At 41.8% G+C, this 20,629-nt stretch overlaps 1 protein-coding gene across 1 annotated transcript; it reads right to left on the minus strand.

Moving 5' to 3' along the window:
* Positions 1–521: 521 nt before the first annotated feature.
* Thap1 (THAP domain containing 1) lies at positions 522–9,426 on the minus strand. Its single transcript, XM_004671504.2, has 3 exons — positions 9,108–9,426; positions 3,149–3,344; positions 522–1,000 (listed from the first exon to the last, which is right to left on the minus strand). The coding sequence occupies exons 1-3, from the start codon at positions 9,176–9,178 to the stop codon at positions 629–631; spliced, it is 639 nt and encodes a 212-aa protein (XP_004671561.1). The 5' UTR covers positions 9,179–9,426; the 3' UTR covers positions 522–628.
* Positions 9,427–20,629: the final 11,203 nt, after the last annotated feature.

Below are 20,629 nucleotides of genomic sequence, written 5' to 3' on the forward strand. Positions count from 1 at the left end.
GTCTTGCTTTGTAGAAATCCATTCTTTATGCAGTTGTTTATTAAATATGGAATTACGCTTTTCTAAAAAAAAAAAAAGTCAAACCTTTTTTTTCTTCAAATATTGACTTGACAATTTAACCTGGACTAATGATTGAGAAAAACAAATGCACTTCTAACTAAACTACAACTGTGTGAATGTGCATCTATATATTCTAAGAAGTTATGTCCTATTATCTGACCTATACCTCCAATTTAAACTACAAGTTCTCTCAATAAAAAGCATTAATTTTCGTTTTTAAATTTAAATTATCTTTACTGCACTGTTAACCATCCTACTTTTCATTTTCACATTATTTCTATAAATACTCAAACAAAAATTTCCAGTCTTGAAATCAACATTATATGACTGTCAATCTAAGGTGGTTTTTTTTTAAATAACTTTTAAAATATTTTGTTAAATGTAAAAACTCTGAAATTACAAACAAAAAATTACCATTTTACAGTATCTAATTTATTTTTTAAAAAAATATTCTGAATTGTTTTTATACAAGTAATCAAGTGGCTTTTTTTTTTTTTTTTCAAATAAAACTCCCGTTTAGGCTAAAACAGGGTATGTGGTCTTGTCCCCCTAAAAACCAATACATTTTTTATGCTGGTACTTCAACAATCTCGAAGAAGTCATGTGGCAGAATCACATAACCCCTTGCTGATGCATCATCTTTCTCTTTCTGGTAGTGTACAACTTCCTTCAGTTTCTCCAGCTGTCTCTCTTGTCTTCTGCACCTCTGCTGGGCAGTTTTGAGCTTCTTCCTAAGCTTTTCCACTTGCTGTTCTAGCTGATGAATCCTTTTCCTCTGGTGCATGGTGTCCTCCACAGTGTAGTTGTGGTCACAGAAGACTGACAGGTTATCAGGGGTCTGAAGAGGAGGCATTAGTAACCCAATGGCCGCATCAACCTGGGAAGCAGGAGATGAGGGAGGCTGGGGAAGCTGCTCTTCTGGCTCCAGAGGATCTTCCTTCTGCAACAGTCATAAAAGCGTATGTGTATGCTGCATAACTAAACATTAACAGTCCGGATGAATTTGTAGTTTTAAAACTATTAAACATTTTGTGACTGTATGGTATAAAAAGATTCCAATGGGGGGCTGAAAAGATGCCTTAGCAGTTAAGGCACTTGCCTACAAAGCCTAAGGACTCAGGTTCGATTCCCCAATACCCATATAAGCCAGTTTCACAAGGTGGCACATACGTCCGGAGTTCATATGCAGTGGCTGGAGCCCTGGCATGCCTGTGTTCTCTGTCTGCCCTACCTCTCAAGTGAATAAATAAATAAACTGTTAAGAAAGAAAAACTCCAAAGGAAGGAAACAGTTTCAATCATTTCTAGCTTTTAGTGCTGGGGACAAAACCCAGGGCACCACACATGCTATGTAAGTTCTCTAGCACTGACATTACCTACATTTCCCAGCCTCAACTGGTTCAGCATTTGGTTTTGCTTTTTAAAGACAGTCTTGCTATGCAGTCTAGCTGGCCTCAAACGTGGGCTCCAACCCCCTCTACCTTCCATGTGCTAGGACTGTAAGCCATGTGCCACTACGCCTGGAAGCAGCTCAGTGGGGGTGGGGGTGGGGGTGGCTTTCTTATTTTTCTTTTTTTTTTAGATTTCTTTTTGAGACAGGGTCTTACTCTGTAGTCTAGGTTAATCTGCTAGAATTTGCTTATGTATACTAGACTGGTCTTGAACTTACTGGTTCTGCCTCCTGAGTACTGGGATTGCAGGTACGCAACTCTACACTGGGCAGTTCAGCCTTAATTCAACTTTCTGCCTCAGCTGAAGTAGGATTCATGCAAAAGACAAAGTAACTAGATTTAATTAATTATATGCTAAGAGTTTATCACAAAGGAGAAGCTGTAAGTTCAGTTGGTACAGCGCTTTTCTAGCAAGCATGAAGTTTTGGGTTTGATGCCCAGCATCATATAAAACTTGGCATGGTAGGGCACACCTGTAATCCCAGCACTAGGATGGATTAGAAGCTCATAGCAGGAAAATTAGAAGTTCAAGGCCATCTTCAACTACATAGTAAGTAGAAGGCCAGCCTTGGCTACATGAGAGACCATGGCTAAAAAAAAAAGAGAGAGAGAATCATTTGATAGCTTAGTGGTTAAAGCGTTTGCCTGCAAAGTCAAAGGATCCTGGTTTGACTCTCCAGGACCCACATAAGCCAGATGCACAAAGGGTGGATGCATCTGGAGTTCGTTTGCAATAGCTGGAGGCCCTGGCGCACCCATTCTCATTCTCTCTCTCTCTCTCATTGTCTGCCTCTTTCTCTCTCAAATCAATGAAGAAATAAATAAATAATGTTTTTAAAAAAGAATCATTTGAAATAAAACTATTATTGGGAATAAAAAAAACCAAAACTTATCAACACATAAATAAGAGTATAGAGTAATTTTAAAGGCCGGGGAGATGGCTTAGTGGTAAAAGGCACTTGCTTACAAAACCTAACAGCCAGGGCTCAGTTCTCTAATACCCACAGAAAGCCACATACAAAAAAGTAGCACATGCATCTGGCATCAATTTGCAGTGAGCAGAGGCCCTGGTATGTGCATATACACACATATATAAATAAATTTTAAAAAAAACAAAAAAACAGCCCAGGCTACATAAGACCTTGTCTCAAAATATAAAAACAAACAAAAGGAGCCGAGAAGCACAGCAGTGGAAGTGGCAGACTAAATATGAGTGCTGCTCTGAGTGTTAGCTTGACAACCTCCTCCAGGGAGATGGCATGACACTGAGAAGACTCAAAACTCATCAAACCAGAAAATTAAAGATTTCTAAAATGCCCTGAAAGGCTCACAACACTGCAGAAGAGGGGTGAAAGAGTATAAGAGCCACAGAGTGGGAGGGCATATAATGAGGCATTGTCTACCCCACAGGAACAGAGTGGTCATTCATGACTGCACAGTGATTACCATACCCCCTCTAAGGACAGTCCTTGGTGAGATGGGAGTGGAGGAGAGGGGCAAAAGAGGATAACCCAGCGGGAACGTGATCAATTTGGATATATTCATTTTATTAAAGTTCCAAGTAAAACTTATAAAAAATCAATAAACTAACATAATTTTTTAAAAAGCAAACATCCCAACATTTTCAAGCACATTTACCTTGTCATGTGGCTCAGTACAGAGAAAGATTGTGGGGACAGCATTCTCTTTCAGTAGCTTGTTGTTGCACTCCCTCTTAAAGGAGTCTGGAGTAAAGTGCTCTGAACAAATACTGCTGTATTTTGTGGGCTTAAAGTTTTTTCTTCTGACAGCTGCCTCCCATTGCTTACAAAGACTGGGTCGAGTCAGAGGAAACCTAAGAAGACACAATTTAGCTCTTTAGCTTATTTTAAAAAATAAATAAAAGCACCCAAATTTTCATACATACTGAACAATATTTTTACATTGGTTATTAAAACATACTAAATAGCATTTGATTATTAAAAACTAGCATCTGGGGCTGGAGAAATGACTTAGCATTTAAGTGCTTGCCTGTGAAGCCTAAGGACTCAGGTTTGATTCCCCAGTAACTACATAAGCAAGCCAAATGCACAAGGTAGCGCATATGTCTGGAGTTTGTTTACAGTGACTGGAGCCCTTGGCGCATCCATTCTCTATCTGCCTCCCTCTCTTTTTCTCTCAAATAAATAAATTTTTAAACTAGCAACTGATTATCAGAGACTAGTAGAGGCTCATGCTTTTAATTCTAGTTGAAGTAGGAGGATCACTTTGAGTCTGAGTCCAACCTGGGGCTGCAGAATGATATGCATGTTAGCCTGGCTAGAGTGAGACCCTACTAAAAATAAAAATAAAGGCCAGGCGTGGTGTCGCTCACCTTTAATCCCAGCACTTGGGAGGCAGAGGTAGGATTGCCATGAGTTCAAGGCCACCCTGAGACTGCAGAGTGAATTCCAGGTCAACCTGAACTAGAGTGAGACCCTACCTTGAAAATAAATAAATAAATAAAAATAAAGGCCAGGCGTGGTGGCACAAGCCTTTAATCCCAGCGCTCCGGAAGCACAGGTAAGAGGATCTCCATGAGTTCAAGGCCAACCTGAGACTGCAGAGTGAATTCCCGGTCAGCCTGAACTAGAGTGAGACCCTACCTTGAAAATAAATAAAAATAAAGGCCAGGTGTGGTGGCACAAGACTTTAATCCCAGAGCTCAAGAAGCACAGGTAAGAGGATCTCCATGAGTTCAAGGCCACCCTGAGACGACATATTGAATTCCAGGTCATCACGGACCCTAGTGAGACCCTACCTCAAGAAAACAAAATAAATAAATAAAAATAAAAAAGACTAGCTTCAACAACAGGAGGGTATGGAAGGAAGGTTAATCAAAATTAAAGATGTTGCCAGGAGTGGTGGTGCATGCCTTTAATTTCAGCACTTGGGAGGCAGAAGTAGGAGGATTGCCATGAATTTGAGGCCAGTCTGAGACTACATAGTGAAATCCAGGCCAGCTTGAGCTAGAGAGACTCTAACTCAAAACACCAAAAAAAGAGTTGGGCATGGTGGCACATGCCTTTAATTCCAGTACTCCAGAGGCACAGATAGGAGGATTATGGTGAGTTCAAGGCCATCCAAGGAGTACATAGTGAACTCCAGGTCAGCCTGAGCTAGAGTGAAACCCTACCTGAAGAAAAAAAAAAAATTAAAGATGCTATGAATAAGCCATATGGAAACTTATTTCTTTGCTAGCTCAAAAAATATGTGTGGGCTGGAGAGATGGTTCAGCAGTTAAGGTGCTTGCCTGCAAAGCCTAAGGACCCAGGTCTGATTCCCCGGTATCCATGAAAAGCCAGATGTACAAAGTGGTACATGCATCTGGAGTTTGTTTGCAGTGGCTGCAGACCCTGGTGTGCCCATTAAAAAACAAACAAACAAACAAACAAACAAAAATATATGTATATTGTCAGGTGTGATGGCACATGCTTTTAATACCAGCACTAGAAAGGCTGGAGTAGGACAACTGCTGTGATTTCGAGGCCAGCCTGAGATTACAAAGTGAATTCCATATCAGCCTGGGTTACAGTGAGACCCCTACCCAAAAAATAAATGGATAAATAAACAACCCAGCTCAAATGTGCCAACTCGTGCAATGGTAGCATGTCTAACAACTGGAGGCCCACTCTACGAGAGAGAATTCATGCCTGGTACTGAAAACCTAATCAAATTACTATGACTGGAAGGTCACAGCCCTAGGTGAGTGAGGGACTGCTACTGTTATCTAGCCAAATGATTATGCCCACCAAACTTCCCTCTAAATACTTATGTTTATGCCCATATATTAATGCTACTCTTAATTATGGTTAGAGAAGTTTCTCTTTTCAGATGGCAGTGATCAGTGGGAAGACTCAAAACTCCCCAAAGTGCTGAGAAGTGACAATGGGGTGTTCAGCACTGTGAGACATCTATATCACCTATATCATACCCTCCAAGGTTCGGGGACCATTGTGGAAGAGGTCCCAGAAAGAATGTAAGAGCCAAAGGAAAGGGAGGAGTGCTTTGCAATAATGTCTTCCAGACTCAAAGTGGCCATGGCATTCATGACCTCACAGTGGCTGACGCTACCTACACAAGATCTGCATAGTAGAAGGGGAAAAAACAAATGATGACATCAAAACAGAACAGGGACTAGTTGAAAAGAAGTGACTGAGTAGAGGGCTAGAGACACGGCTTAGTGGTTAAGTGCCTGTGAAGCCTAAGGGTCCCAGTTCGAGGCTCAATTCCCCATTACCCATGTAAACCAGATGCACAGGTGGTGCATGCATCTGGAGTTCTTTTGTAGTGGCTGGAGGCCCTGGTGCCCATTCTCTCTCTCTCTTTCTCCCCCTGTTGCTCTCAAATAAATAAATAAATGAAAATAAAATTTAAAGCCAGGTGTGGTGGCACATGCCTTTAATCCCAGCACTTGGGGAGGCAGAGGTAGGAGGATCACCATGAGTTTAAGGCCACCCTGATAGTACATAATGAATTCCAGGTCAGCCTGGACTAAAGTGAAACTCTACCTTAAAAAAAAAAAAAGAAACAAACAAACAAACTTTTTTTTTTTTTAAAAAAAAGGGACTAAGTGGAGGGATAGGGGAAGTGGGACAGAGTATGTAAATGTATAGAAGTTGTCAATAAAAAAATTAAAGAAAAATAAGGGCTAGATCCATCTACTTATCTTATTAATATTTAACTCCTCCTATCTGATACTAATAGGTCATAAAATAAACACTCTACAGAATCAAACTTTATTCCTATTTCAGTAATTTTCTATATGCTGTGCAGACAAAAACTGTACATATGCCTATATCCTGGGGCCAAGAGACTTCTAGTTCTTTTAGAATCAGTATGACTACAATGAATAAAGTACATGTGAACTAATTAAATTATAGGCAATGATGAAGACATAAAGGAAACTACTTATTTAATATATCTACAGACCAACTGTACTGAGTTGGTGCTATTATGAACATCTAACCAATCTTTATGTTAGTTCTTACTCTCTGCACTGCACACTTTTCCCAGGGCTACTATTTAGATGTTGAGGAAGAGGTACTTCTAGAAAGTACTACTACTATGGTAGTATGGCTTGTAGAGCTGAGGATCTACAGCCTTCTCCCCAAGGACTCTTGAGTTTTTTCTGAGGTCTCCCAAGGTCCTCCCCAAAACTATTTGCCCCCAAAATTGTTTTTTCAGGTGAGAGATAAGATGCAGGCTAGCATCAACTTTTTACATCCAACAGACACATAATTTCACTGTTCTTCACATTTTCAGATTCCCTGTGCTATGCTATCATATTAAGTCTTGTGGAGTGGAGAATGAGAAGTTTAATGCAGGTTCCTGTCACCATATCCTGATTTACTCCAAATTCCAAATAACCAAGAAGTGAATGACAGCATGTAATGAGGGAAAACATCAGCACTCTGCCCTGTCTGTGCATGCTTCTGGACAGCCCATCTCATATTACACCAAATAAAAGTACAGTCACATCCCTTAAAAACAGTGCCCACCAAAGATGTTCAAGGAACTTTTTTTTAGGACTACTGAATTTCAGAACTGCAAGGTAATAAACCTATGTTTGCGGGGGGGGGGGGGGGGGGGGGGGGAGGGGATGTTTTTAAACAAACTCTGGAGACATGGGCCACTACGTGCATCTGGCTTATATGGGAATTCTAGGGAAATCAAACCTGGGTCCTCAGACTTCACAGGCAAGTGTCTCAACCACTAAGCAACCTCTCCAGCCCTATTTTGTTGTTGTTGTTGTTGTTATTTGTGTGTGCACAGTGTGTGTATGTGTGTGTGTGCATGCATAAACGTAATGGCACATATGTGGCGATCAGAGGACAACTGGAAGTGTTTGTGGTCTGCTTTAAAGACAGGTCTTTTGCTGCTGCAAACAGCACACTGCATATGAACATCACAACTAGCAGGCCCAGGAGCTTCAGAGTCTCTTGGCTCCACCACCCATTGCTGTAGGCACCTTGGGATCAAAGATCCATGCATCACTTTGCATCCAGCTTTATGCAGGTGCTGGGGAATTGAACCTGGGTCAGTAGGCTTTGGGAACAAGCACCTTTAACAGATGAGCCATCTCCCCAGCCCATGAAGGAACATTTTGAAATCTGCGTTTGTAATTGTTTAGCTATTAGTAATTTGTATTATTGTCTTATTTTATTATTTGTATTTACTACTAAATCTGATTTCTTACCAACTGCATATAGTTGAGAATTCTTGCAGAGAAAACCAAATGCAAATACAGTAAAATGTGTAATGTGTGCAAAGCCTTCCAATCCAGCTTCAATTCCCCAGCCACCCATGTAAAGCTGGACAAAAAAGGGAAAACATGCACACACGTGCAAATAATCTTTTTAAAATTTTAACAATGAAATTAGCTATGTGAAAATGTCATATTGTGCAGGACATTTGATTATCATTCATTTCTTCAGTTTTCTTCTATTTTCAAAATTATTTCTCACCCAGGGGTCTAGTTGTCAGTAACCACACCACATCAAAGAACCATGACAGCTGTGGGGCAAGTTGGTAATAACTCACATTGCCCCTAATTATGACACCAGTATATGGTCTAAGGTACTGTCCACACAATCACGTGCTCCAAGATTCGGGGATTCACCATGGCAGTACCAAAAAGTTTCACTAAAGCTGAGGATTCTTAAGTTTTTTATACCGAATTTCCTAGAAATTCTCCCAGACACCCAGGAAGATATCAATCATTAACTTTTGTCGATGGCCTCCCATCAATAGAAAGGTAGGGAAAGTTCCCGTTTTTTTTTTTTCTTTCTTTCTTCTTTTTTTTTTTTTTTTTCCAGGTAGTGTCTTGCTGTAACCCAGGCTAACCTGAAATTCACTATGTAGTCTCAGTGTGGCCTCGAACTCTCAGCCTGAGTGCTGGATTAAAGCTATTTGGGTTTTTTTGTTTGTTTGTTTGTTTTGGTTTTCTAGTTTTTCGAGGTAGGGTCTCACTCTAGCCCAGGCTGACCTGTAATTCTGGCACTTACTCTGTATTCTCAGGGTGGCCTTTAGCTCACGGCGACCCTCCTACCTCTGCTTCCCGAGTGTTGGCATTAAAGGCCTGCGCCTAACCGCTAAACCATCTCTCCAGCCCCCCTTTTTTGTGTGTGGGGGGAAGCAGATTCTCTCTACAGTCCAGGCTGGCCTGGAACTCACAGCACATCTCCTACTTCAGCCTCCCGAGCCCTGGGATTAAAGGCGGCTGAATCTATTTCTATTTCACGATTTTTGTTCTTCCCCAATGTGGCTTCTCCACTCCGCTAGTGATGAAGTGCAGAGATCCCACGCAGCCTCTAGGTGTCGCCCACAGCCCGAGCTCCAACCCAGGGGATGCCTAGCGCAATCCAGAACCCAAGGAGCGGCGGTGAGCCGCAGCAACCGTGCCAGGGAGCGACGCGCGGCGGGACGCGCAGCCGCGGCCGCGCGAGGAGCAGCCGACACGCCCCCGCCGGAGCCCCGCCCCGCCCCTCCGCTGGTCTCGCGCAGACTCCGCCCCCGCCCGAGCCCGGGTCCCGACTTCTTCGACTTCGACCGGCCACAACCCGGCGTGGTTACCTACTTGTGGAAAGAGACAGGCTTATCTTTATCGTATCGGTTCTTGCAGCCGTAGGCGGAGCAAGACTGCACCATCCTTCCGGACCTCAGCCCTCGGCGCCAGCCGCCCAGGAGGCAGGGGAGGGGACTCGCCTTGCCGCCACGCTCGGCCCTGGACTCCGCGTTGTTTCTGTAGCTTTGGCTGGCGGTGACAGTGCTGGTGGTCCCCCGCTCTGGGGCACTACTGGGTCCGTTTTCTGGTTTGCATTAGCGGAAAGACCACAGCTCTCGCCCGCCTCCCATCTTCAAGATGGCGGAAGCAGCTTCAAGCGCACCTCTCGCGAGGAGTTCTCCCACTGTCTCTGATAAGCCCGGAAGTCAGAGGTAACGTTTCCTAGAAAGCCCGCGATTGGCCTAGGTGTCTCTGGGGGCGTGGTCAGGGTGCGGAAGTGGGCGGGGCCCGGCGCTCCGGCGAGGATGTTTGTGGGAGCGCTGAGCCTGGGTGTCCTTCTCACTTCCGCTTCTGAGAGTTACTCCGGAGTTTCTTGAGGCGCAGAAAGTGAGAAAAAAAGCAAGGCCTGGGTCAGAAGTCGATTTCCGATTGCACCAGTTTCAGCATGGTAGCCACGGACTGTAGGCTGTAGAAAACTTGTGGACCCGTTCCTGGGCTGATCCTGACGCCGGTGCCTTGTCTCGGGCATCCCAAAGCTCCGAGAGTCCAGGTGATGAGTTTCAGCAGTGACAAGACGACAAACGCACGGTCTGTGTCTTAGCTCCCCAGACAGAATTCTATCTGAACGCTGTCACCCCCGTGTGCTAATTGGGAGCTGCTGAAGCGGTTTTCTCTCTAGAGAGAGGTTTCTGTCTTCTGATTATTTCCTCCCCACTCTGCCTTGAGTCTGGGCTACACCACAGAGAAGTCTCATACCATCCTGGATGACGATTCCCCGAAGCCGCTTAGGTGAAACTCCCCAGTGTGGGGATTACCCCCAGATTCTCTTCCCTCAGCCTCGCTGTGAGGACTTACTGAACGTGGAAACCAAAAGGCAGCTGCACCCTTGAGAAGCCTCATCCCATTCTAGATGACAACTTCAAGGGATTTGCATCATGAAGACTCACTCTGGTTACGCTTCTACCTCCTATGTAATCTAACTTTTTCCATGATCTCTTGTAGCTGGGGGAGGGCAGGCGGGAACAAGTGCTTTAACTTCAGATATGGATCTTGTGACCCTCCTCCCCAATTCCTCCATCTACTAGGGAGTTGTCAATAGCTCCATTACCTTTACTATGTCACAGTTTTGTTCTGCCCCAAAGTTGCCATAGCTACCTGACCAAAGCATTCCTTATCTCAAAATGACTTCTGTGTTTTTTTTTATTTTAATTATTTATTTGAGAGAGAATGGGTGCATCGGGGCCTGCAGCCATTGCAAAAGAATCTTAGATGCATGTGCCACCTTGTGCATCTGTCTCTACATGGTCGCTGGGTTACTGACCCTGGGTCATTTAGCTTTGAAGGCAAGAGCCTTAACCACTGAGCCATCTCTGCAACCCTCAAGATGACGTCTTGCTATACCCAGAGAAAGGCACTACATAACACATTACTTCAGTGAGCTCTACTATACAGCCCTTAAGGATCAAGTGCTACTTTGCCATCTCCCCCTACCTGCCCTTAAACTCTATTGTGGCTTTATGTCTTAAGGGCAATGTTTCTTCTGACTTCTTTAAATTGCTATTTTCCTTAACCCAAAATGCCCATCTCCTGACCTACATCCATCTTTATGTATCTGATGTGTTACCTTCTCTGGCAAGTTACAAAAGAGAAAATACTAAATTGGGGCTGGAGTGATTGTCCAGTGGTAAAGGCACTAACAACCCAAGTTCAGTTTCCTAGTACCCATGTAAAGCCAGGTGCACAAAATGGCACATGCGTCTGGAGTTTGTTTACAATGGCTAGAGGCCCCAGCACACTCATTTTCTTTCTCCTGCTTGTAAAAAAAAAAAAAATGTGTGTGTGTCTGTATATTTTATATATATATATATAGAGAGAGAGAGAGAGAGAGAAATGTACCTAAAAATCATGTGTCTCCAATAGTTTCAGAGCTGTATCTCTAAGGATGCCAAGAAAGTAATCTTCCTTTTGTCCTTTCTGCAAACATCGGTGTAATAACCAGATTAAACTAAAATATACGTTTATAGTTCGCGAAATTCTTGACATCTAACAAATTTGATTGAAAATACATGAGGTTTTTTGTTTTTCGAGGTAGGGTATCGCTCTAGCCCAGGCTGACCTGGATTCACTATGTGGTCTTACGGTGGCCTTAAACTCACCTCTCAGCACTCCTGTCTCTGCTTCCCATGTGCTGGGATTAAAGGCATGTGCCACCACACCCAGCCTGTAACTTTTATGTTTTATGCAGTTCTGAGGGTTTAGAGCTAATATTCTAGTAGGTACAAAGAGAGCTGCAGTGTTTTGAAACAGGCCTTTCACTAGCATGGGACTTGCACAGTTAGGCTAGACTGCTGACCAGCAAACTTTGTGGTTCCACAAGTCTAGCCCAAGGTGGCTTGCAACTCACTTTGTAGCTAGCTTAGGCTGTCGTAAAACTCACTGCAATCCACCTCCTTCAGCCAGGTTTATAGGCACAAACTACCTTATCCTTTCCCTCCCTCCCTTCCTCCCTCCCCCCCCCCCTCTCTCTCTCTCTCACCTGAATTTGGGATTTCAAACGCATATCCTTATGCACTTTACTGGCTGAGCTATCTTCTCCAGTCACTGAGCATGAGTTTCTTAAGTTGAGCACCTGGCTTAAGCATTTCTGTGAATGGTGATGTGAAGGTATTTGAGTTGAACATGGCCTTCCCTCAACAACATAAAGGACTTGGGAAGGGGAAGGAATGATTTAAGAAGCTGGGGTTGGTTGTAGAGCTGAGGTTGTCCTGAAGAAAAGGTTTAATTAAAGTAGTTCTGTAGGTTGAGTGTAAGCCACTAAGGGCGTGTAGAAGATCAGTGTGGAATTCTGATTTAGTGTGAGGCCAGTTGGGTTATTTGGTTGAGTTTCCCTTGGCTAAATACTTATTCATTCCCTTTTTGTACCTTCTCTTTTCTATCATAGTTGGAAATAAAATATGTGCTGTTATTCTGTTAGACATAATACTGGTGTCCTTATTTCAAAATGGCAAATTTACAGATACACTGAATTGCATTAATATTTAAAATAAATTTGTTGAACTAAATACTGTAGTTTTCGTTGTAAAACAGTATGCAGTCTGTAAATTTATTTGTACTTCCTCTAAACTGGCATACTACTTGGCTGTTTTTCTTATTCCTTGCTTATCTTTTTTCTTATCATTTTCTGAGATTGGAATAACTAGTTTTACTTGTAAAGAGGTAAGGCAGGGAAGTAATTTTTATTTATTTTAAAAATTATTTATAAGCAGAGAGAATCAGACAGACAGAGAAATTCGGGCGCACCAGGGCCTCTAGCCACTGCAAATGAGCTCCAGATACACATGCCACTTTGTGCATCTGGCTTTCCGTGGGTAATAGGAAGAGGAACCCAGGTCATTAGGCTTTGACGGCAAGCATCTTAACCGCTGAACCATCTCTCCAGCCACAATTTTTAGTTTTTTGAGGTATGGGTACATGTAGTCCAGGCTTCCTTGAACTCACTGTGTAGTAGAGGAGGGTTTTGAACTTCTGACCCTAAGTGCTGGGTTTAAAGGTGTGTACCACTATGCCTAGTTTATGTAGTGCTGGGGGAATCCTGTGTGCCAGACAAGCACTTTACCAACTGAGCTAAATCCTTAGCCCTGTTCTTTTCTTTAAAAAAAAAAAACCACCTACCTCCGCCTTCCAAGTGCTGGGATTAAGGACTTGCACCACCACACCCAGCCTGTTCTTACTTTTTTTTTTTTTAATTAATTTATTTATTTGAGAGCGACAGACACAGAGAGAAAGACAGATAGAGGGAGAGAGAGAGAATGGGCGCGCCAGGGCTTCCAGTCTCTGCAAACGAACTCCAGACGCGTGCGCCCCCTTGTGCATCTGGCTAAAGTGGGACCTGGGGAACCGAGCCTCGAACCGGGGTCCTTAGGCTTCACAGGCAAGCGCTTAACCGCTAAGCCATCTCTCTAGCCCCTGTTCTTACTTTTTAAGATGATATTTCAGTCTTTTGAAAAGGTTAATGGAGGGCTGAAGAGATGGCTTAGAGGTTAAGGGGTTTGGCAGCAAAAGGCAAAGGACTTAGTCGATTCCCCAGAACCCAAGTAAAGCCAGATGCACAAGATGGCACATGCTTCTGGAGTTCATTTGCAGTGGCTGGAGGCCCTGGCATACCCATTCTCTCTATATATCTGCCTCTTCCTCTTTCTCAGATAAGTAAATATTTAAAACATTAGTGGAGGGTTGGAGAGATGGCTTAGCAGCTAGGGCACTTGCCTGCAAAGCCAAAGGACCCCAGTTCAATTCCCACATAAGGCAGATGTACAAGGTGGCACATGCGACTGGAGTTTGCAGTAGCTGGAGGCCCTGGTGCTCCCATTCTCATTCTCTCCCCCTTTATCACAAATAAGTAACTAAATAAATAAATACTTTTTTAAAAGGTTAGTGGAAATAAACATCCATGAACAGTGCAGTGAATAAATTATTTATTACAGGTGCATAAAAAATAGATGATTTTTTCCTCATACAAAGTTGTCTACAGGGCTGGAGAAATGGCTTAGTGATTAAGCGCTTGCCTATGAAGCCTAAGGACCCTATTTTGAGGCTGGATTCCCCAAGACCCACATTAGCCAGATGCACAAGGGGCACATTCATCTGGAGTTCATTTGCAGTGTCTGGAGGCCCTGGTGCGCCTATTCTGTCTATCTGCCTCTTTCTCTCTCTGTCTGTTGCTCTCAAATAAATAAAAATAAACAAAAAAAAATTTTAAAGAAGCTATCTACAATAACTGACAAAGCTTAATAAATTTTTGAAATGGGGTACATCAATCCTGCCTTACGAGAATGCAGCACTACCACCACTACCCTGGTAAAATGTAGTCTCTTAATGTCAAGGGTTATCTTGACATTGAAAGGTCAAATGAGCCAGGCATTTTGGGTCACCCTTTAATTCCAGCACTCTGGAGACAGGTAGGATGATTGCGGAGAGTTCAAGGGCCACCGACTGCATAGTGAATTCCAGGCCAGCCTAGGCTAGAGTGAAACCCTATCTCAAAAACAACAACAAAAGGTCAAGTGAAGAGCTCTAATGAGCATATAAATATCTCTTGTTAATAAAAGGGACAATCTTGCTTATCTTCGTTAGACCTTATTTAGTAAGCTATTTTATTAAATAGGACAACAAAAGTCTTTCAGACTCTTGTCATTGAGATTAAAGTGTGGATCCTTTGGCTCCCTTGTGATCTCTGATGAAAAAATTCAGGTGACTGGACTGGGGAGATGGCTCAGTGGTTAAAGGCACTTGATTGCAAAGCCTGCTGGCCTGGGATTTCCCATGTTGAAGCCTAATGTTGCATATGGTAGTAAGATTTTGAGAGGAAATGAAGTGATGAATATGGAGCCTTCAGTTGTGTATATGTATGGGCATTCCAGGGTCACTAGCCATTACAAATGAATGCCAGACACATGTACCACTTCTGTGGCTGGCTTTACGTTGCTTGGAATTGAACATGGGCCAGCAGACTTTGCATGCAAGCTTCTTTAGCTGCTGAGCCACCTGTCTTTCGTTAACGTCTTATTGAGAGAGAGAATGGACCAGGGCCTCCAGCCACTGTAAATGAACTCCAGACCCATGTGCCACCTTGTGCATCTGATTTACATGGGTCTTTTGGCTTTGTAGGCAAGCACCTCAACTGCCCTGGCAACTGTTTCTTGATGGACAATTTGACATGTAAAAGTACAGTATCTCTGTTGAAGGCCACCTTTTGTAGCTGGACAAAAGTCCCCTTCCTGGCTTGACATAAGTATCTTCCTATCTAGTTGCTGAAGATTTTTCCTAAGCCCTTTTAGAAATTTGTGTTTTTATCTGAATATTGCCTAATTTTAGGGATTTGTTCATTAAAATTTGGCTGAGGTTGTAGCTCAGTGCTTATAGACAAGGGCCTGCATTTGATTCCCTGGGCCATAAATTAAAACAAGCTGTTAGGTATCAGTGACTTTAAAGCCTTTAACCGCTGAGCCATCTCTCCAGCCCCACATACCATATTTTCTTTTTTTTTTTTTAAATTGTTCTTTATTTATTTGAGAGAGAGAGACAGAAAAAGAGAAAATGGGCGTGCCAGGGCTTCCAGCTACTGCAAACGAACTCCAGATACATGCGCCCCCTTATGCATTTGGCTTATGTGGGTCCTGGGGAATCGAACCTGGGTCCTTTGGCTTCATAGGCAAGTGCCTTAAACACTAAGCCATTTCTCCAGCCCTGCATACCATATTTTCTAAGGGAGCACTTGCTTTCTCATTTTGGGACATGTCAAAAGATTCATGTAGATAACGATGACAGTGGCTGTAAATGTGCCTAGAGTCAAGAACTGAATGCTTAAAGCCAGTACTGACAACATGAAAGAGGTCTGATTCTGAAAGAACAACAAAATCCCAGCAGGTATCTCTGTGACAGGATGGCCTCCTATTTAAAACCCTCAAAACTTGTGCTACAAATTCTTACATGTCTAAAAGCTCACTTGTGTGTATGCTGTGCAAGAATGAAGACCTGAATTAGATCCCACCACTAATAAAAATGTCCACATGTGGGTTGGAGGGATGCTTAGCAGTTAAGACATTTGACTGCAAAGCCAAAGGACCCATGTAAGTCAGATGTACAGGTGGCATATGGGTCTGAGGAGTTTTTTTTGCAGTGGCTAAAGGCCCTGGCATACCCATTCTCTATCTACCTCTTCCTCTCTCTTTCCATCTCTCAAATTAATAAAGTTTAAAAAATGTTCACACGTGGTATGTGGTATGTACCTATAATCCCAGTGCTGGGGAGGTAGAGACAGGATTTCCTAGGCTGGCTGGCTAGCCAAATTAGAGAACTCTAGGTTCAATGTCTCAGTGAGACTCTGACTCAAAACATAAGGTGGTGAATACCCAAGGAAGGCATGTGACAATGACCTTTGGCCTCCACACATGCACACATACACACTCAAAAATAAATAGAAATCTTAATTAAGTTTCTCTTGCTTCTCCAACTGAATCCCAGATTATCAGGTTATAGTTTAGGAAAATGGAAAGGCTTTATCAGTGTTCAGAACTAGAGTGGGAAGAAAGGAGTTGATGCTGACATGGGCACAGACTCACTAAATTTCCGTTATCAAACACGTGCACAAAAGAAATGGAAGAAGACAGTAAGAATATAAGGAAATCATATGGATTTTGTTTTCTCTTTATATATTTGTTATGTCTTTTATATATTTATTTTGTTCATAATTTTTAAAAGCCCATAACTAAACAATCCACATTATTTTTGTGGGCTAACAGTTATGCAGGCTACAGCCAATCTATTCCGTGGAAGATTATTCAACCGTAAGAGAATGAACTACTGCTACATAAAACAATATTGATGATTTCCCAAAGAATCATGCAAGTCAAAAACATCTCAAGGGGTACGCTTTTACGAGCAAAAGACAGAAGATTGTTCCTTTGTCCTTGCTAAGACATTCCACTGTTAGAATTTGCACTTCGAAGATAAGCTTTCTAGGCCTGACCCTCAGGTGTCAGTGGATTTGGGCTACTATCTTTTTTTTTTTCTCTCTTTTTATGTTTGATAGCAGTTGAGGCGGGCTCACAGATAAAGGTTTTCCATGTATTTACATCTCAGCTGTTCCTTTTTATATCGGTTCCATCATGTTACTATCACTTGTTCATCATTCCTCAATTATTCTTCACATTGTCTGGTTCTGGAAACCTTTTTATAAGACAGTTGAGATGTCAATTAGAGATTTTTCTTTCTTTTTTTTTTTTTTGAGTCAGGGAAGCAAGCCATGTTCAATGTCCACGAGTCACTTCTAGGTATCCATGCATGGAAGAGTGTGTTTATGTGTCAAGTATTGGTAGAAGCAGATGCAGTATAAACTCATACACAGATTTGAATAGAATACAGTGTTCATATTTGAAACATCCTCCTGGATTTTTGTGGTGTGGGCCAATATGGTGTTTACATTATATAATACCTGCTGTGCAAATAAAGCACACTTTTTTTTTTCCTAAAATGTTTTCTTCCATGTATCCTGTTGTGGATACTGGTCTTGTTAATTATGATTTTCTTTCTCTTTATTATTTTTTGTAGAGTGTAGCAGTGATACTATTACTGAGATGAGTGATTTTCTCTGAGATATAATCATTGATGCTTGAATGATAGAATTTTAGTATTGTAAACAGGCTTTAGTTGTTAATGTGAGAGAATTAGAAATGCTTAGAGTAGGCTATTATGTGTGTCTAAATGAATTTTGCAGCCATTGGTATTTTGGTTTTGTCCTACTTACTACACATTAATTCAAAACTGTATTTCCTCATGAGTTTGACAGTCTTGGAGTAACCTGCAACTTTGATGTTTGCACTAAGATTTTATGTGGAATGCAAGAGAGGTCAGGTGGGTTCCAGTAGTTCATATGGAACTAATTTATTTGAACTAAATCCTACAGACATCTACCAGTTTCTTCAAGTGCCTTTTGTAAACTCATCACAGATGACTGGTGACAATGTTGAGTGTCATACTTCTTGCATGTCAGCTACATCAACAGTTGTGCACAATGAAAGATACTAATTTGTTTGACATTCCATGTTCAACTACTGTCGTGTTCAGCTTCATTGCATGTAATGTAGACCTAGTCCATCGGATCATGTGTTCCAGAGAGTGTTCTTTATTCAATAAAGTTTTAATTTAGTAGAAAAAAAAATCTCAAGGGATTAAAAATGCAATATTATTGGTTATATAACATTCTTGCACTAAGAACATTATAGAAAAGGAAACCAAGTCAGATATTTCCTAGGGTTAAAAAGTTATCAGAGGAGCCAGGTGTGGTGGCACATGCCTTTAATCCCAGCACGCAGGAGTCAGAGGTAGGAGGATTGCCGTGAGTTCGAGGTCACCCTACCTCGAAAAAAAAAAAAAAGTTATCAGAGGGGGAAAAATGTGAGTATAATGGGGTACCATGAGGAATTGTGACAAAACTGTCAGATGTCCTGGTAATATCAATATCTTGGTTCTGATGACTATATAATATTAGAGTTGTGTAAGATGTTACCATTGGGCAAACTAGATAAGGTGTACATGGAATCTATTATTTCTGGTAACTACATATGAATCTTAACAATTTTAAAGGTTTTCAAGGTTGAACTCAAAGAGGATAGAGGAGAGAAAGGCATTCTATGTGAAAAGACAAATGAAACTAAAGTAGGTCAGCAAAGCCTGAATGCAGAGGAATGAGAGGTTAACCAAGGACACATTATAAAAGACCCAGTTTGAGAGCTGGGTGTGGTGGCTCACACCTGTAATACCAGCAGAGGCAGGAGGATCACTGTAAATTGAAGCAAGTACCTTTACCTGCTAAGCCATCTCCCCAGGAAGATCATTGCAAATACAAGCCAGGATGGTCTACATAATGAGTTCCAGACCAGTCAGAGAGCTACAAAGAACTGGTCTAAAATAAATAACAAATAAAGGAAGGAAAAAAAGCAAAAGAGAGAGAGCAGGAAATTACTCAAGGTCATTTCTAACTTTTATGTCCAGAATTAACAGACCACACACACTAAATAACGTTCCTTAAGAGCAAAACTATTTTTATTTTTTGAGGTAGGGTCTCACTTTAGCCCAGGCTGACCTGGAACTCGTTCTGTGGTTCCAGGGTGTCCTTGAACTCACAGCAATCCTCCTACCTACCTTTGCCTCCTGAGTGCTAAGCATTTTTTTTTTAAATTTAAACAGAAACTAGGGCTGGAGAGGTGTCTTAGTGTTTAAGGTGCTTGCCTGTGAAGCCTGAGAACCCATATTTGGTTCTCCAGGTCCCATGTAAGCCAGATACACAAGGTGACACAAGCACATAAGGTGGCGCACGTGTCTGCAGCTTGATTGCAATGGCTGGAGGTACTGCCATGCTAATTCTCTTTCTCTGTCAATTAAAAAAAAAAATGGAAAATGTAATCTAAACAAAACTAATTTGAAAAGTGATGTGAAAAGGACAGCCACTCATGATAAAACCATTGAAAAGTATGGTTACCAGATCCTGGGGGTGGGATAATGAGCAAAGATCATTCCTTTTATTATACATAGTAATACTTGTCAAAAAGAAGATACCGAGTGTTCTCACCACAAAGAAAATGTTTTGGATGAAGGATGCCCTACACACATACCCTGGGTTAATCAATGTACAATGTTTATAACATTACACTTACCCCATAAGGACGAGAAAGGGAGAGGAAATTCTCTGTCTGCATTTCATTATCATATTGAGTTCTAAGGTCAGTACTTTAAAATCATGTGTAGCCAAAGTTAACACTAAATAAATAACTCATGATTATAACAGGATACATGTAATTTTGGACATAATCTCATGCATATGTACAAAATAAAATGTGCAAGGGGTATATGGGCTATAATAAAATTCACATGTAAATTTTTTTTTAATATGGGTTTTTTTGTTTATTTGAGAGACAATGGGCATGCCAGGGCCTCCAGCCACTGCAAACGAACTCCAGATGCATGCACCCCCTTGTGCGTCTGGCTTTACATGGGTCCTGGAGAAATGAACCAGCTTTTTGCACAGACTCCTTAACTGCTAAGCCATCTCTCCAGGCCCACATGTAAAATATTTTAAAAGCCACTGTAACAGTTGTATCGTTGCTCTTTTAAGAGTTCTAAATTTGGGGCTGGAGTGATGGCTTAGCAGTTAAGGCACTTGTCTGTGAAGCCTAAGGACCCATGTTCTACTCTCCAGATCCCATGTAAGCCAGACACACAAAGGTCACACATGCCCACTAGGCAGCATAAGCATCTGGAGTTTAATTGCAGTGGCTGAGGCCCTAGCATGCCAATTATATCTATCTTTAAAAAAAAGAGTTCTTAATTTTAAAGCAAGCAATATCAAAGAAACAGAATGGCAACATCTTTTAAAATTTTTAGATACGCTCTGTTTTGTGACGGTTTTCAATACGTTGCTTTAAAATTTTTAAAAAGGTTTAAAAAAAATCCAGAGCTGGGGAGATGACTGAGCCCTTAAAGGCACTGCCTGGGTTTGATTCCCAGTACCAACATAAAGCCAGATGCACAAAGTGTTACATACACCTGGAGTTCATTTGCAGCAGTAAGAGGCCCTGGTTCATCCATTCTCCTCCTCCAACTTCACTCTTTCTCTGCTTGCAAATAAATAAGTAAAACAAATTTAAAGGTCCCAATTGTTGCTCTGATTTCTATGTTCTCTGAACACAAAAGACCTACTATATCTAGAACACTGATTGACTCTACTTGCTTCAGATACACTCTCAAATCTCCTGCATTTGTGGGCATGTTTCCTGTTCAGTTCAGTAAGACTTTGGATCATACAGTGTTTTCTTTGA

The sequence above is a fragment of the Jaculus jaculus genome, chromosome 12 (assembly GCF_020740685.1).
Source record: "Jaculus jaculus isolate mJacJac1 chromosome 12, mJacJac1.mat.Y.cur, whole genome shotgun sequence".
NCBI lineage: Eukaryota > Metazoa > Chordata > Mammalia > Rodentia > Dipodidae > Jaculus > Jaculus jaculus.

Coding starts and splice junctions, on each gene's coding strand:
- Thap1 (XM_004671504.2), bottom strand. CDS start 9,178: ATGGTGCAGTCTTGCTCCGCCTACGGCTGCAAGAACCGATACGATAAA. Junction 3,345..9,107: donor AAGCCTGTCTCTTTCCACAA/GTAGGTAACCAC, acceptor GTGTCTTCTTAG/GTTTCCTCTGACTCGACCCA. Junction 1,001..3,148: donor GTACTGAGCCACATGACAAG/GTAAATGTGCTT, acceptor TGACTGTTGCAG/AAGGAAGATCCTCTGGAGCC.